The sequence below is a fragment of the Mobula birostris genome, chromosome 1, assembly GCF_030028105.1.
Source record: "Mobula birostris isolate sMobBir1 chromosome 1, sMobBir1.hap1, whole genome shotgun sequence".
NCBI lineage: Eukaryota > Metazoa > Chordata > Chondrichthyes > Myliobatiformes > Myliobatidae > Mobula > Mobula birostris.
The window spans coordinates 76,370,424-76,386,448 of record NC_092370.1 but is presented as its reverse complement, the minus strand read 5'-3'; the positions used below and the strand labels follow the sequence as shown (position 1 = coordinate 76,386,448).

Sequence of the window (16,025 nt, the reverse complement as noted above, 5' to 3'; positions counted from 1 at the left end):
TTGTGGAGACCCAGTCACTTGGAAAGAGAAGTCCAATACAAAATACAGATTGATAGCTCTGCTCAGTCATTTGGTATATATAATTCAGACATGGATAATTTTAGGTATTGATAGAATGAAGGTATGAGGGGCTTAGTGCAGGAAGGAGACAACAAGATAAAAAAAACTTTATTGATACTGAATGGAGGAGAGAAAACCAAGGGGTAACTGGCCTATTCATGTTTCTACTTGGAGTCAGAGCAATGCAGCATGGATATCAGCCTTTCAGCCCAATTAGTCAATGCCGACCACCGTGCCCACCCAATTAGTCCAAATTTCTGGCGTTCAGCCCACACCCCTCCAGGGCCTGCACTCCGTATGCTTTTCGAAATGTTGCTTAAATGACATGACAGTACCTGCCTCAAACACTTCCATTGGCAGCTTGTTCTACACACTTATCACTCGCTGTATGAAAAAGTTGTCTCTCAGGTCCCTCATAAATCTTTCCCCTCTCACCCAAAATCTGTGCCCCCTAGATTTGGACTCCCCTACCCTGGGGAGAAGATTGTTACCATCCACTTTACTTATACCTCTCACAACTTTAAGCATTTCTATACGGCCACCCCTCATTCTCCTACATTCCAAGGAACATATCACGTCTCAAGTTGGTACAACTTAGGCCGAGGATAGAATTATACAAGGGGAGCTGATGTTTACACAGAGTTGGTTTGGAGAATTACGAATTTTTTGGTCCAAGTGTTTGAGAATATTATTTTTCAATAACTCTACATTCCCGCTCCTTAAGTGAAAGAGATCCCGAGTGAATCACGTGACATTAACCACAATCCGGAGGCTTGAACAGAATGTTGGGAGGCACAGCACAACTTCACGCCAGCAGCTGGCAAATTAAACTTAACTTATTAAATAAATCTAAACTGAAATGATGGAATCAGCAGCAGTAAACATTAAATCAGGAGACTGTCGTGAAGGGAGCATCTCGTTCATCAATGCTAGTCCCACCTGCCCATGTTTGGAACGTAGCCCTCTTACCTAGATGGTTTTTAAATGTTGAGAATGCGCCTGCCTCAACCACTTTTTCTGGCAGCTTATTCCAAACAGACAACATTCTCTGCGTGAAGAAGCATTTTACATCTCCCTCTGATCTCAAGCCTTGCTTTTAGCACACTCTCACTAAGAAAAAGGCTTTGTACTTTCGCCCTGTCTATGCCACTCTTGATTTTATATACAGTACCTGTTAGGTCACCCACTCAGTCTCCTACATCCCAGTGTACAAAGTTTGAAACTGGAATTGAAATTAGTTTATTATTGTTATATGTACCGGAATACAATGAAAAACTTGTCTTGCACACTGTTCACATAGATCAGATCATTAAAGTTCAAAGTAAATTTATCATCAAAGTACCTACACTCTAGGACTCCCCATAAAACCCTGAGAATTATTTTCCTGCAGGCATGCTCAGCAAACCTATAGAATAGTAACTATAACAGGATCAATGAGAGTTAAAGTGAAATCTTTGGCTGTGGAAATATCTCAATGGATGGGCTAAGTGAGTGTAGATAGCCCCCTTTGTCAAGAATCTGATGGTTGAGGGCTAGTAGCTGTTCTCGAACATGGTGTGTGAGTGAGAGCTGAGGCTCTTGTACCTCCTACCCAATGGCAGCAGCAAGAAAAGAGCACGGCCTGGTTGGTGGCAATATCTGATGATGGATGCTGCTTTCCTCTGACAGCATTTCACGTAGGAGTGCTCAATGGTTGGAAAGGCTTTACCCATCATTACACTGTACATCAAGGTAGAACAAAATAAAGCAGTAATAATGCCAGATAAAGTGTAATAATGAAAGGGAAAGTGCAAGAAAACAATAAAGTGCAAGATCATAACAAGGTAGATTGTGAGGTCAGGAGTCCAACACTGTAATAGGGAACTAATAGTCTTACAATAGTGGGCAGATGTGCTCGTCTACGTTACTTCTCCTTATAAATTGGGCCCTAAAGTCAAGGCAACATCCTGGCAAATCATTTCTGTATTCTTTCTGGCTTAGTAACGTCAACAAGGTGACCAAAACTGTACACAGTTGAGCAGAAAATACGAAAACATGAAGGCACGTACCACCATACTCATGTACCATCACACTCAATGACTCAACTCAGAATGCCATGTTGAAGTTGTATAAGACATTGAGGCCTAGTTTGGAGTATTATGTGCGGTTTTGATCACCTACCTACAGGAAAGACTTAAATAAGATTGAAAGGGTACAGAGAAAATTTACAAGGATGTTGCTAAGACTGAAGGACTCGAGTTATAAGGAAAGATTGAATAGTTTAGAATTTTATTCTCTAGAATGTAGAACATTGAGAGGAGACTTGATAGAGGTATACAAAATTATGATAAGTATAGATAAGGTAAATGCAAGCAGGCTTTTTCCACTGAGGTCCGGGAGGGCTACAACCAGAGGTCATTGGTTATGGGTGAAAGATGAATGTTTAAGGAGAACATGAGGGGAAACCTCTTCACTCAAAGGGTCACGAGAGTGTGGAACTAGCTGCCAGTGCAAGTAGTGGATATGACTTTGATTTCAACATTTAAGAGAAGGCTGGATAGATATACGGACGGGAGGGATATGGAGGGCTATGGTCTGGGTGCAGATCAATGGGACTAGGTAGTTTAAATGGTTTGACAGGAACTAGATAGGCCAAAGGGTCTGTTTCTGTGCTCTAGTTTCCTATGACTCTAATAGCTTCTATACCACTGCTGCCAGAATCTTGAATGGATCTATTGTACATTAAAGATAAACTCTTGACTCCCAATCGATCTCATCGAGACCCTTGAACCATACTGTCTACCCGCATCGCACTTTTTTGGCAACAAAAACATTTTTTCTGCATTCTATCATTACTTTTCCCTTGTAACACCTCGATGAACGGATCTTTTGCAACAATGTGCATGGTCAGTTGACGTTTTGGGTTGAAACTATTCACCTGGAGTCTAGTCACATCAAGTCCAGATGAACTTGATCTGAAACATCAACCATCCATTTCCCTCCACAAATGCTGCCTGACCCACCGAATTCCTCCAGCATTTTGTTGCTCCAGATTCCAGCATTTGTGGGCTCTCATGTCTCCAGTTGTAGACCGCATATATTTTCATTTCCTGCCCTTCCCCCAGTCTTTTTCCACTATCACCCACCAGCCTGCCTCTACAGATCTCTCCCTAAAGACTTCAGCTGCCCACTATCTCCTCCCACCACCTTCATCTGATTCCACCTCGCAGCCTCTTTCACACCCCTCCTTCTCTCTTTCACAGAAGGGCTAGTTTCCTTTCCATACTCAATCCTGTCACAGATATTAGCCCTCTGCTTCCCCAGATGCTGTCTGACCTGCTGAATTATTCCATTAGATTGCTATGACAGACATCCAATTTCCCCCAGGATCAATAAAGTATGACTATGACTATGACTATCTGCCTGGGTATAAAATTAATTCCAACCTGACCCAAGCCAAACACATTGCTCGGAACACAACAGACAGCACGCATTGGAATCTGAAGCAACAAACAGCCTGCTGGAGGAACTCAGCGGATCAAGCAGCTTCTGTGGAGAGGGGATACAAATGGACAGTTGATGGTTCATGTTAGTGGTGTTATGGATATTGTAAAAGTTTATCTTAGCTTACAATGTGACATTGATAGGATGAAGAGTTGGGCTGAGAAGTGGCAGATGGAGTTCAAGCTGAAAAAGTGTGAATTGATACAGTTTGGAAGGTCAAACTTGAAGGCAAAGGACACGATTAATGGCAGGATTCTTAGTAGTGTGGAAGAACAGAGGGATCTTGGGGTCCAAGACCATTGATCTCTTAAAATCACTACACAAGATGATAGTGTGGGTTGAGAAGGTTCATGATGTGTTGGCCTTCATTAGTCAGGGGATTGAGTTCAAGGGTTGTGAGGTAATGTTGCAACTCCATAAAACTCTGTTTAGACCACACTGAACACAACATTAACTCTGGTTAGTACTGTGTTCAATTCTGGGCGCTTCATTATAGGAAGGATGAGGAAGCTTTGAAGAGTGCAAAGGAGATTTACATGATGCTGCCTTGATTAGAGAGCACGTCTTGAACACAGGTTGAGCGAGCTGGGGCTTTTCTGTATGGAGGAAAGGAGGATGAGAGATGATTTGATAGAGGTGTATAAAATAAAAAACATAGCTGGAGTGGACAGTCAGCACTGTTTTGCCAGGGTAGCAACAGCTAATACGAGATGGCATGGTGTAAAGTAATTGGAAGGAACTATGGGGAGGGGGGAAATGTCAGAGGTAGGGTTTTTTTTTAACATAAAGAATGGTAAATGTGTGCAAAGCACTACCAGGGGTAGTGGAAGAGGCAGATATACTATGGACATTTAAGAAACTCCTAGATAGGCACATCGTTGAAAGAAAAAATGGAGGGCCATGTGAGAGGGAAGGGTTATATTGATCTTGGAGTAGGTTAAAAGGTCAGCACAACATTGTGGTATATACTGTGTTCTACGAGTGAAACACCTGCATAAAGATAACACCCAAAACTCCAAGCTGCTCACTAGTAGATAGGTCATAGACCCAGGTTTGACCCTAACCTCTGGTGCTGTCTGTGCTGAGTTTGCATATTTTCCCCATGACCACATGTGTTTCCTCCCACATCCCAGAAAAGAGCAAGTTGTTAAGCTAATTGGCCACTGCAAATTGCCCTCAGTGTTTTATGAGGAAAGTTAACAGGGGGTTTGGCATTTCTCTGTGAGCTGACACCGGTTAAGATACCAAATGGCCTCCTGTATTATGATAAGATAATGGAATTCAACAAACATTTTGATTTGCAAAAAACAGATGCTTTAAGTTTTCTAATATGTGGTTATATCTAGGCAGATATAACTACATATTGCACCTCCAGGTAGATAAAATATGTGTTTGTATTAACCTGGACTTATAACTGCAGCATCAAAACAACAACATATCAGAATACATGAACTTTACCTGCGGCATCTGACTGAGCTTTCACCTGTAGAAACTCCTGAATCTTTTGCACCCAAAGGAACAGAACACAGTCGCCTGAATTTTGCCTGAAACAGATTAACCAAATCAACAACACAGCCACTAGACCTGCCAGGAGTTCCAGTTTTCCCCCACATCCCGAAGAAGGGCAAGTCCATTCAAGAATACTGCAACACAGGGGGAGCACCCCATGAATTGTCAAGTTTCCATCCCTCTTGTAAAACGACCCCATTGGCCCCTGTCTGCTCCTTCAGCTCCGTCTCCTTACAATCCTCTTTCCAGTTACAGGCATCTATTGAATCTACAGCTGCTCAGTATCATGAACAAGTCCAAATCCCAACCACTCATGTCACACAAACTCTTATCAGGAGCTTAAGTCCCTCAAACCTACTCTGGCGTTCAATCCTAATTTGTAACAAAATTCAAAGTGTCAACATTTTAGTTTCAAAAGCAAATAGTGATGGACACTGCCTTCTTGAGGCACTCAGCTATCTTATACAAACGCAAAACATTCTAAGGACCATCACCATTCAGGACATGCCCTCTCCTCAATACTACCATCAAGGAGGAAGCACAGGAACCTGAAGATCTTATTCAATGATTCAGGAACAGCTTCTTCCCCTCTGCCATTAGTTTTCCGAACAGTCCATGGATGCTTTAGCACTGCCTCATTATTCCTTTGATCTTGTACTACACATTTTGTAATTTATAGTAATTATATGTCTTGCACTGCGCTGCTGCACAAAATAACACATTTCATGTCACACAAGACAGTAATAAAAGTTAAAGGATTTCTATCCAAGTTTGCAGTGAGTAGTACCAATCATATTTCCATGTTTTTTTATCAGTCTTAAAGTTTTATATATTCTGTGTCTTTTGCCCGATCATTCTTGTTTTTCTGTGTGTGGGGGAGGAGGATTTGGGGTTGATGATTGTGCTTCCATTCTTTGCTTTCTTGGTTTTGTTGGGATCTGGAGAAGAAGAATTTTAGACTTTTACTGTTGTATACTTTGATAATAACTGAACTTTTGAACCTTTTTATGGCCTATTCAAAGGTGAGCATAGGGGTAAATTTTTCCTCTCAAAGGGTGGTGCGTATATGGAATAAGCTGGCAAAGGAAATGGTACAGGAGGGTACAATTACAATGTTTAAAAGACACTCAAGACAGGTACATGGATAAGAAATGTTTAAATATATATGAACCAAACACAGGCCAATGGGACTACCTTAGTTGGTATTAGTCAAAGGGTCTGTTTTCCTGCTGTATGGCTGTCTGAGGAAGCAGCTTAGAGGAAGTGAAAGTGGGAGATTTCCTTCCATAAAGGACACTAGTGAACCTTTTGGGTATTTATAACCATCTACTAATTTCATGATCGCTATCACTGACACCAAAGTTTAAATTCCAGTCTCATTTCAACATCGAATTTAAATTCCTCAGCACTGTGGAAGGTCTCAAACCCATGTTCTTGGATGAATGGAAACACAAGAGACTGCAGATGCTGAAATCTGGAGCAAAATTGAAAATGTTGGGAGGAAATCCTAATGCAAAGTCTCGAACCTTTCCCCTGACCTTCACAGATGTTGCCTGACCTACTGAGTAACTCCACAAGCAACAAAGAACATTGAACCGCACAGCACAGTATAGGGCCAGTATGGGGGGAGTCAGAATATCTATGGCTGTGTGCCCAGAGACTCAAAATCTTTGGGCACAGAGCTTGAAAAAAGCGATGTAACGGACTTTTAACATCATAAACCAGTGAGTTGTTTGTTATGTCTCCCCTCTCGCTGTAAAACAGAGTCACCTTCTTCTTCCTTATTAGGGAAAGAGAGCCTGCGGTATGTCGAATACTGGGTGAAACACAAAGTTTTCGGGGTAACTGCAAGTCTGTGTCTTTGCTGCTGGTTTGCTCACGCGTGAGTGCTTGGTGGCGGGTGCCAATACTTTTTTTTGCCAGTGGAGGGAGAGGGGATTGTTGCTTGCCGGCGCTTACACGGAGGAGGGAGGGGAGCTGGGGTTTGGGATTCTAACATTTAACTGTCGTTTATTCTCTGGGGCACTCCTCTGTTTTCGCGGATGGTTACGCAGAAAATGCATTTTAGGATGTATGTTGTATACATTTCTCAGACATTAAATGTACCTTTGAAACTTTTGAAATGACGTATTTCACTTTGTGTTTTGATACATATGTGACTGATAAATCTGAATCTCAAATTTTAAGTGGAGCCTCTGTTGATTTATCAATTTTGTTCTTTGGATCAAAGGTCTACAACTCTGGCTGCCGATCCAGAAACCTTAACTACTTTACTACAGTAAGCATTTTCAATTCATATAAGTTAATTAAAGAGAGCATTAATCTTAATTTGCATCATCTTTGAAATGAAATTGACTTACAGGTAGATTTCTTCCAGGTCGTTAGACAGATCTGCCCGCTCATGACCTCTCAGCCAAGGAGCACTGAAACCAAAGAGAAATAAACAAATAAAAGTGATATTGAGAGACAGAGGCAACGTGGATGGTTTCAGTCTTTTCCCCAGAGCAGTGGTATCGAAACCTAAGACACGTAGATTTAAGATGAGGGGGAGAGACCTAAAAGGGACCTGAAGGGCAGCTTTATCGCGCAGAGGGTGGTGAGTGCAAGGAATGGGCTGGAAGAGTAGGGGAACTGGTTGAGGCATTTAAGCACCTGGAAAGATACAGGGAGGGTCGGGATTTAGAGAGGTACGGGCCGAACGGCCTGATTCAGAGTACATTGCTCTGTGACTTATATGGAAGTACAATAGCTTAAATTCTGTGGTCAGCAACAAAGAAATAGTGTTGATGATCTCAAAGAAAGATGCCCCAGGATCTGGCTGTGTCTGTGGTTTATGGCGTTCCTCTTGTCTTACTTCACCACTGTCACGCATCACTTCAGAGGCATCCTGACATCCAACAGCTATTTAATAAAGTTGGTAAAGCAACAAATCACTTTCCTTCTCTAGATAGAACTAGAAACAAGCCCTTCAGCCCACTATGTCTATACTAACCCCACTTGACAGCATTAATTCCAAATGTCTCAATTCCCTGCTCATTCAAGTATCTGTTAATATGCCAGTAAAATGTTGTTACTGTTCCTGCCTCCACCACCTCTGGCAGCTCATTCCAGATACCCCGTGAGAAATGTACCTTACATAGCTCCTATAAGCTGCTTCCCTCTCACCCTAAACCTATGCCCTCTGGTTTTAGACTCCCTGACCCTGGGAAACAAACACATGATTTTATAAACCTCTACCATGGTCATCCTTCAGCCTCCTTCACTCTGAGGAATACACACTCAAACTATCCGATCACTGCTGAATGCTCAAGCCCTCCAGTCCACGTGACATCCTTGTAGATCTGTTCTGCACCATCTCCGGCTGAATTACTAAAGTCTGATGACCAGAAATACACATTATACTCCAATGCAGAGCACTGTTTCAAAATGCTAAACAGTTTACAATGCATAAACACAAGAGATTCTACAGATGCTGGAAATCTTAAGCAAAGCACACACACACACAAATTCCAGAGGAACTTAGCAAGTCAGGCAGCATCTATGGTGGAGAGTAAACAGTCAACATTTCAGACCGAGATCAGGAGCCCAATGAAGGGTCTCGGCCCAAAACGTTGACTGCTTTGTTGGACCAAAGGGCTTGTTTCCATGCGGTATGACTCTATGGCTCCATGTAAATGTGGATGCAAGAAATCACTAGAATATCTGGGTAAATATCTAGAATTCCCAACAATTTGTCAATATCCCTTGCATTCAGTAGTGAAACTATATATAACCCTGGATAAAGAAGGACAAGAGTCGAATCTGTGGTGATGTCAGGAATATTGCCCACCAGCACGGGGTTCCAAAATTGCTGCCGGGTTCATGGATTAACAATGGTGAACATTGATAATTTCACCATCAATACCAGGAGAAACACTTGGCTGCTTACAAATTTCCAACAAGGTGGTCAACTTCTTGGTTGGGGCAGGAACTGGAAAAGTAATTAAGGAGGGTTAATTCTACATGATAGAGCAGACACAACTGCAAACACCTAACAAGTTTAGTTCAGGTGGGTTAACACAAAGCTTAGGAAGATACAATGCTTACTTTAACTGATAAACAGGTGGTGCTGCTGTTGGATATTCAGGAGGGAGCATCACCTGGAATACAAAGAGCATAAGCTGTTTATATATACATAAAACGTATATTGAACACAGATTACTCTCCCCAAGTCACACACCAACCCAATTTCGTAATACATCTTTGATTCTTTATCTCTACTGGGACTAACTGCTGGAACTCCTTCACCAGTGGGAGCACCTTCACCGGAAGGACTGTAGTGGCTCAAGAAAGCAGTTCACCCCCTCGTCCTTAAGGGGAAATTGGGGTCTGGCAATAAATGCATGCTTTGCCGAAAAATAAATAAAGCCAATGCTTTTGTGTTTAAGATCATCTCCATTATTTGCCTCAACCACTGCTTGTGCCAGCATGTTCCATGCTCATCCCATTTTAGGATTAGAATGGGTGGGTAACAATGATCAACAGGCATGCAGAGGGTTGAAAGGCCTGTTTCTGAGCTATAAAAGAGGATCAAGTGTTAAAATGGCCCATTTCTGTAGATCTCCCTTTACTGTGAAAAGTTAAAAGGAAATAAATGACAAGTATTTGTAATCTCCTAGCACCTGCACCCAGCTCTTGAATCGTGATGTTACTGTCTGTAACCCCGTCATTTATACCCAGGTATAACTTAGAAACGTATGGATACAGACGTATGTAACTCTTCAGAATCTCTTCCACTCTCTCTGCATAAACATCAAAACTCACTGAATCCTTGCTGCCTACAGCAACGAATATTTGTTGGAGGAACTCAGCAAGTCGACCAGCATCTGGGGGGAGGGGAAAATAAATCCCTATATTTTGGGTCGAAACCAGGACCCTTGCTGCCTTTGATCTGATGTACACCAGCTGAGAATAAGGAACAGAGAGAAGAGTTTGCCATCTGGTCAAGGTTTGAAGGTCAAAGCCCTGGGTTAATGTATCAGGAGGTCAGGGATCTATGAACCCGGGCCAAGGACCAAAGAGTGGAGGCCTGACATCTGCAAGTTTTGGAATGCGGGATCAATGACTGATGGTTGGAGGTCTGGAGGCAGCTTGCTTATGTAATTAGTTTAGGCAGTTGTGTTTGTCTATTATTGTGATTTAGATGAAGATCAGACTTTATGAGTAATTAATGCAGAAAACCAGGCAATTGCAAAGGGTTCACAGACTTTTTCTTGCAAACGTATGGCCCTGGAGGCCAAGTAAATGGGTATATTTAAAGCAGGGGTTGACAGGTTCTTGATTAGTAAGGGCATCAAAGGTTATGGAGAAAAGGCAAGAGAATGGGGTAGAGAGGAAAAATAAATCAGCCATAATGGAATGGTGGAAAAGACTCAATGGGGTGAATGGCCTTACTCAGCTCTTGTCTATTGTGGTCTTACACACTGAGGATACCTGGAGGCAAATAGTCCATTCAGGAAGTGGATCAATAATCCTGATAGAAAAGATTCTCGCAGCCTCATCGACAACAGTCCAATTATCCTCATAGATAGATGACAGAGCTTCTATCTCATCAATCTGAAAAGGAAGAAAAAATTGGAGATTTAATAACCACAACACAACGCTGTTTACCATTGAGAAATGAATTAACAGTGACTAAATTTTCTAAACAAGGGAAGCTCCACTTAGATTGACAGACGTGTACAACAGGAGGTACATAGAAAGGTTGGGGAAGTGGCAGAGGCCAAGATCAGATCATCTATAACCTCACTGAGAGGGTTTCCATGGACTGAGCTGCTGATTTCTGCTCCTGTCCCAGTGTCAACAGTGTGCACAACAAAATACAGACCCTTCAGCTCACAATGTTGTGCTCATCTTTTAACCTACTCTGAGATCGCGTTAACCTTTCCTTCCTACATAGCTCTCAATTTGTCTTTTATCCACTTGCCTATCCAAAAGTTTCCAGTTGAAGTTTATTGTTATTCACCCATATACATGTACTGCAGCCAAATGAAACAATGTTCCTCCAGACCAAGGTACCCACCCACAGTACAAACAACATAAAATAACATTTATGTGTGAGCACGTGGCCAAGTGGTTAAGGCATTAAACTAGCTGCCTGAAGGTCGTGAGTTCAAGCCCCAGCCGAGGGAACGTGTTGTGTCCTTGAGCAAGGCACTTAATCACACATTGCTCTGCGACGACACTGGTGCCAAGCTGTATGGGTCCTAATGCCCTTCCCTTGGACAACATTGGTGTCGTGGAGAGGGGAGACTTGCAGCATGGGCAACTGCTGGTCTTCCATACAACCTTGCCCAGGCCTGCGGAGTCACCAGTGATTTTCTCAATCCTTGTGGTCAGATGCCTTGCAATTCATTTAAAAATCCCTAATATATCTGCCTCTACCACTAACCCCGAGCAATGCATTCCCTGCACTCACCAATCTCTGTTAAAAAAAAACACCTCTGACATGACAGGCACAGGGTTCTGAGTTGGATGATCAACCATGATCGTACTGAATGGCGGTGCAGGTTCGAAGGGCCGAATGGCCTACTCCTGCACCTATTTTCTATGTTTCTATCCCCCTATACTTTCCACCATTCACCTTCAAATTATGCCCTATCGTATTAGCCACTTCTACCCTGGGGATAAAGGTGCCGCCTGTCCACTCTATCTATGCCTCTTATCATCCTATACATTTCTATCAGGCCACCTCTCATCCTCCTTCACCCCAAAGAGAAAAGCCCCAGCTCACTCAACATTTTCTCTAATCCAGGCAGTGTCCTGATAAATTTGCTCTGCACCCTCATTAAAGATTCCAGATCCTTCCTATTGAGGTCAACAGAACTGAACACAAGTATGCTACAGAGCCCCCTCCCACTTTCAAATCTCTTACTAACTCTTCCTTCAGTTAGTCCTGACGAAGGGTCTTGGCCTGAAACGTCGACTGTACCTCTTCCTAGAGATGCTGCCTGGCCTGCTGCGTTCACCAGCAACTTTGATGTGTGATGCTACAGAATTGACATTGGTTTACTATTGTCATGTGGCTCCATCGTTGTCTGTCATCTGTATCAATAATTGAAAAGAGAATGTACAAATGGTACATTTACAGATGACATTAAAATAGGTAGTATAGTGAACAATGAAAGAACTTATCAAAATTACAGAGGATTCTTGATCAGTTGTGTAAATGGACTAAAGACTGGCAAATAGAGTTTAATTTAGTTAGTGAAAGATGTTACATTTTGCAAAGTCAAATCCAAGTAGAATAGCAGGGCCTGGTGAGTCCTGTAGAACAGAGGGACCTTGGAGTACAAGTACATGGTTCCTTGAAAGTGGAGACACAGGTCCACAGTGTGGTGAAGAATGTGCTTGGCACACTGGCCGGCATCAGTCAGGGCACGAAGTATGTAAGTCGGGAAGTGTGTATGCACAAGGCACTTGGAGTTTTTGTCACTCTGCTAATATGAAAGATGTCATTAAACTGGAAAGATTGCAAAAATGTTTCTTTTTCTTTTACCTTGGCAAATTGCTTTATTGTTGTCACATATACCAAAGTACAGTGGAAAACTTGCCTTACATACTGTTCACACAGATTAATTCAGTACAAGAGTGTATTGAAGTAGTACAAGGGAAAACAAGAACAGATGTTCATCCAAGCTGGTCCCATTTGCTGGTGTTGGCCCCATAACCTTCTATCCATGTACCTGTCCAAATGTCTTTTAAAAGTTGTTATTGTAGCTGCCTTAATCACTTCCCATGACAGCGCATTCCATATACTGACCACTGTCTGGATGAAAAAGTTGCCACTCAAGTTCTTACTAAATCTTTACCATCTCACCTTAACCAATGCCCTCTAGTTCTTGATTCTGCAACCCTGCAAAAAGACGGAGTATATTCATGCTATCTATCCCTCTCATCATTTTGTAGATCTCTATTAGATCACCTCTCAGTCTCCTGCACTCCAACAAAAAAATGTCCTGACCTGTCCAACCTCTCCCCACATCTCAGTCCTTCAGCTCCTGGCACCGTCTTTGTAAATGTTCCCTGGTATTTTAATATGGATTCCTAACCTCACCCTTCTACCCTGCACCCAATTGTCTACCTGCACTGCACTTCCTTTGTAACAGTAACACTTTATTCTGCACTCTTGAAGTTCAAAATAAACTTATTATCAAAGTATGTGTTACCATATACTGAGATTCATTTGCCTTCAGCATTTACAGAGGAAGAAAGAAATACAACAGAATTTTACTAAAAATGATATATAAACAAAGACCGACAAACAACCAATGTGCAAAAGACAAACTGTGGAAATAAAAATAAGACGAGAGCATGAGTTGTAGTATCTTTGAAAGCGAGTCTGTAGGCCGCTTCAGAGCTGTGGTGAATGAAGTTATCCGCACCGGTTCAGGAACCCAATGGTCGGAGGGTAATAACTGTTGTGGGACCTGGTCGTGTGGGACGTAATTGCGAGAATGTGGGGGGGGGGGGGGGGTCTTTGATGATGAATACTGTCTGCTTGTGGTAGTGCTCCACACTATCAAGTTTTGCCTCTGATGGGTTGGGCTGTATCCACCAGTTATTGTAACCATTTACCTCGCACTGTCTCATGATCTGGTCCATATGAACAGTTTGTAAGACAAGTCTTCCACTATATTTCAGCACACGTGACAATAATACACTAATTTACCAATATTTTATTTGTTTTTCTTATGAATGCTACTTATATGATGCTCTGTGCCTGTGATCCAAGTAAGATCTTCATTGCATCTGCACATACATGCATTAACACTTCAAAGATAACATCAAAATCAGCCTGATCAAATTCAACATTACATCTACAAATTAGGAAGACACCTGGAGAGGGAAATACACCTGGAAGAAATCTGTTCACAAGAGAGCTGACCTCTACTGTACTACGGAAAAGAAGTGACAGCTGCGAAAGGAGAGACTGAACAACCAAAAGACCCAACCACTTGCACTTTCCCACATGGCACCAGAATATGCGGATCCTGGATTGGCCTCTATAGCCACCTGAGGGCCCACCAATAGACAACCCCTTAGGAAAACACCATACTCGACTCGAGTGATTGCACTACGAGCATACATAGATACACTAGTGCAGATGCCAAATATGCTCCACTTTGATAGGATAAATCAGTATCAGTGCCCTCTCTCAGGACCCAATTACAATTAGCCAGTTCTAATGGGGCAGGCAACATTACTAGACTGCCTGACATCAGACTCTTAAAAAAAAACTCCATTCCGAGCTCAGCCGTGAAAAGAAGTTACCAGGTGAGCAGAGGAAAAGGTTCAAGGATGTTCTCAAATCCTCCTTGGAAAAGTTAACATCCACACAGAATCCTGAGTTGTTGACCCGCAAGGAGGAGCAGTCATCCTCTGGAGGGTACCAAGAACTTCAAGGCCACATGTCAGGAGTAGGTGGAAGGGCCTGACAAACTGCCCATCACACTGGCCCCATCATGCCCCATCTGTGGGAGAACCTGCAGCTCTCACAATGACCTCATGGTTCACCTCAGGGTCCAAATAAGCCAGCTCCAGACCCCAGGTACGGCCTGAGAAGACATCATATAACAGATTCGGGAGAGACCGAGTACAGAGAAAGAAACAAACACACACACACACACACACAATGAAGTACTCACTTGTTTCTGAAGATTATCCTCCTCAAACTCAGCCATTTGTCCGGGAATTTATTGATCCATCCCACTCACTGTTGTTTCCTCAAGATCCTCAACACCTCCACCCTCTTTCTTTCCCTCCACACTCTTGATTGCTCTTCTACTATCTCCCTCTCGTTCTATCTTGAAAACACTATCTTCCTTTGTCGCTGGAATTCTGCCTCCACCCCTCAATCACGCACTCTCATTCTCTCCCCCTCCTCCATCAACTCTAATTCAATCCTCTCCCTGCTCTCTGTCCCCTCACTCTCTCTATCCTCTGCCCTTGTCTATTCACTCTCTTCCCTTTATGACAGTATTATGCCTCTTGCCCTCTCCCTCGGTACTCCTCCCTTCCCTACACCTCAATCCCTCCCTCCCACCTCTCCCTACACGTCAACCCTCCCTATCACCTCAATCCTTCCTTCCTACCTCTCTCCTCTCACCACTCTTTCCCTCAGCGTCTCAGCCGGCCACGTCACGGCTCGCTGGCCAATGCGCACAAGCCTGTAAGCCCCGCCTCCACTATACCGGCGAGTAGAGCTTATTCCCGTCGGGTCATAAGTCATAACCTCACGACAACTTCCGCCTGTAACTGGCTACTCGGCGCAATTTCCGCAGCCCGCAAGCGCCGCCGCAACGTACAAAATTGCATTGGCCGATGATAGTTTACCAAAGTAATAAATATTGCTTTCTCCGAGATTCGGGTGTACAAAATAAATACATTTAAAATCACTTTTAGTTCTCGATGTTTCTGTTGTTCAGATACTGCTAGATTGAAAAGCAGGCGGTATCAGTTTTCCGAGGGAGCCTCATGAAATGTATCTTAGACTTCTACAAAAACAAGGCAGGAGATTGTTGAAGTTGGGACAAAAATGTTAAAATTTCTGGTCACAGAAGAGGTGTCAGATGATTGGAAGACAACACATGTGGTATCTTTATTCAAATAGGACAATGGAAATAAGCCTGGTAATGACAGACCAGTGAGTAATTTGCTTTATTGTCATCACATGTACCGAGGTACAGTGAAAAACTTTGTTTTGCGAACGATCTGTGCGATCATTTCATGGTCCCAGTGCACTGAGACAGAACAAGGGAAAAGCAGTAACAGTGCAAAATGAAGTGTTACAGTTACAGAGAAAGTCAAATGTCGGTGGTAATAAAATTATCAGGGAAAGGTCAGAGGAACATGATCATTCTGCAATTGAAAAGACACAGATTAATCTAAGAAAGCCTGCATGGCTTCGTTAAGAGGAAATCCTATCTGACCAG

The 16,025-nt window shown here is 42.8% G+C and overlaps 1 protein-coding gene across 1 annotated transcript in view; it reads right to left on the bottom strand.

Annotated features, from left to right (window-relative positions):
* impact (impact RWD domain protein) overlaps positions 1-15,118 on the bottom strand; it is a 42,388-nt gene extending 27,270 nt beyond the window's left edge. The window contains exons 1-5 of the mRNA XM_072257592.1: positions 14,739-15,118; positions 10,525-10,647; positions 9,139-9,191; positions 7,413-7,475; positions 5,002-5,087 (exon numbers count right to left, since the gene is read on the bottom strand). Of these exons, the coding sequence (XP_072113693.1) occupies positions 5,002-5,087; positions 7,413-7,475; positions 9,139-9,191; positions 10,525-10,647; positions 14,739-14,774 (361 nt within the window). The 5' untranslated portion in view covers positions 14,775-15,118. The remainder of the gene's footprint in view (positions 1-5,001; positions 5,088-7,412; positions 7,476-9,138; positions 9,192-10,524; positions 10,648-14,738) is intronic.
* Between the last annotated feature and the right edge of the window lie 907 nt (positions 15,119-16,025).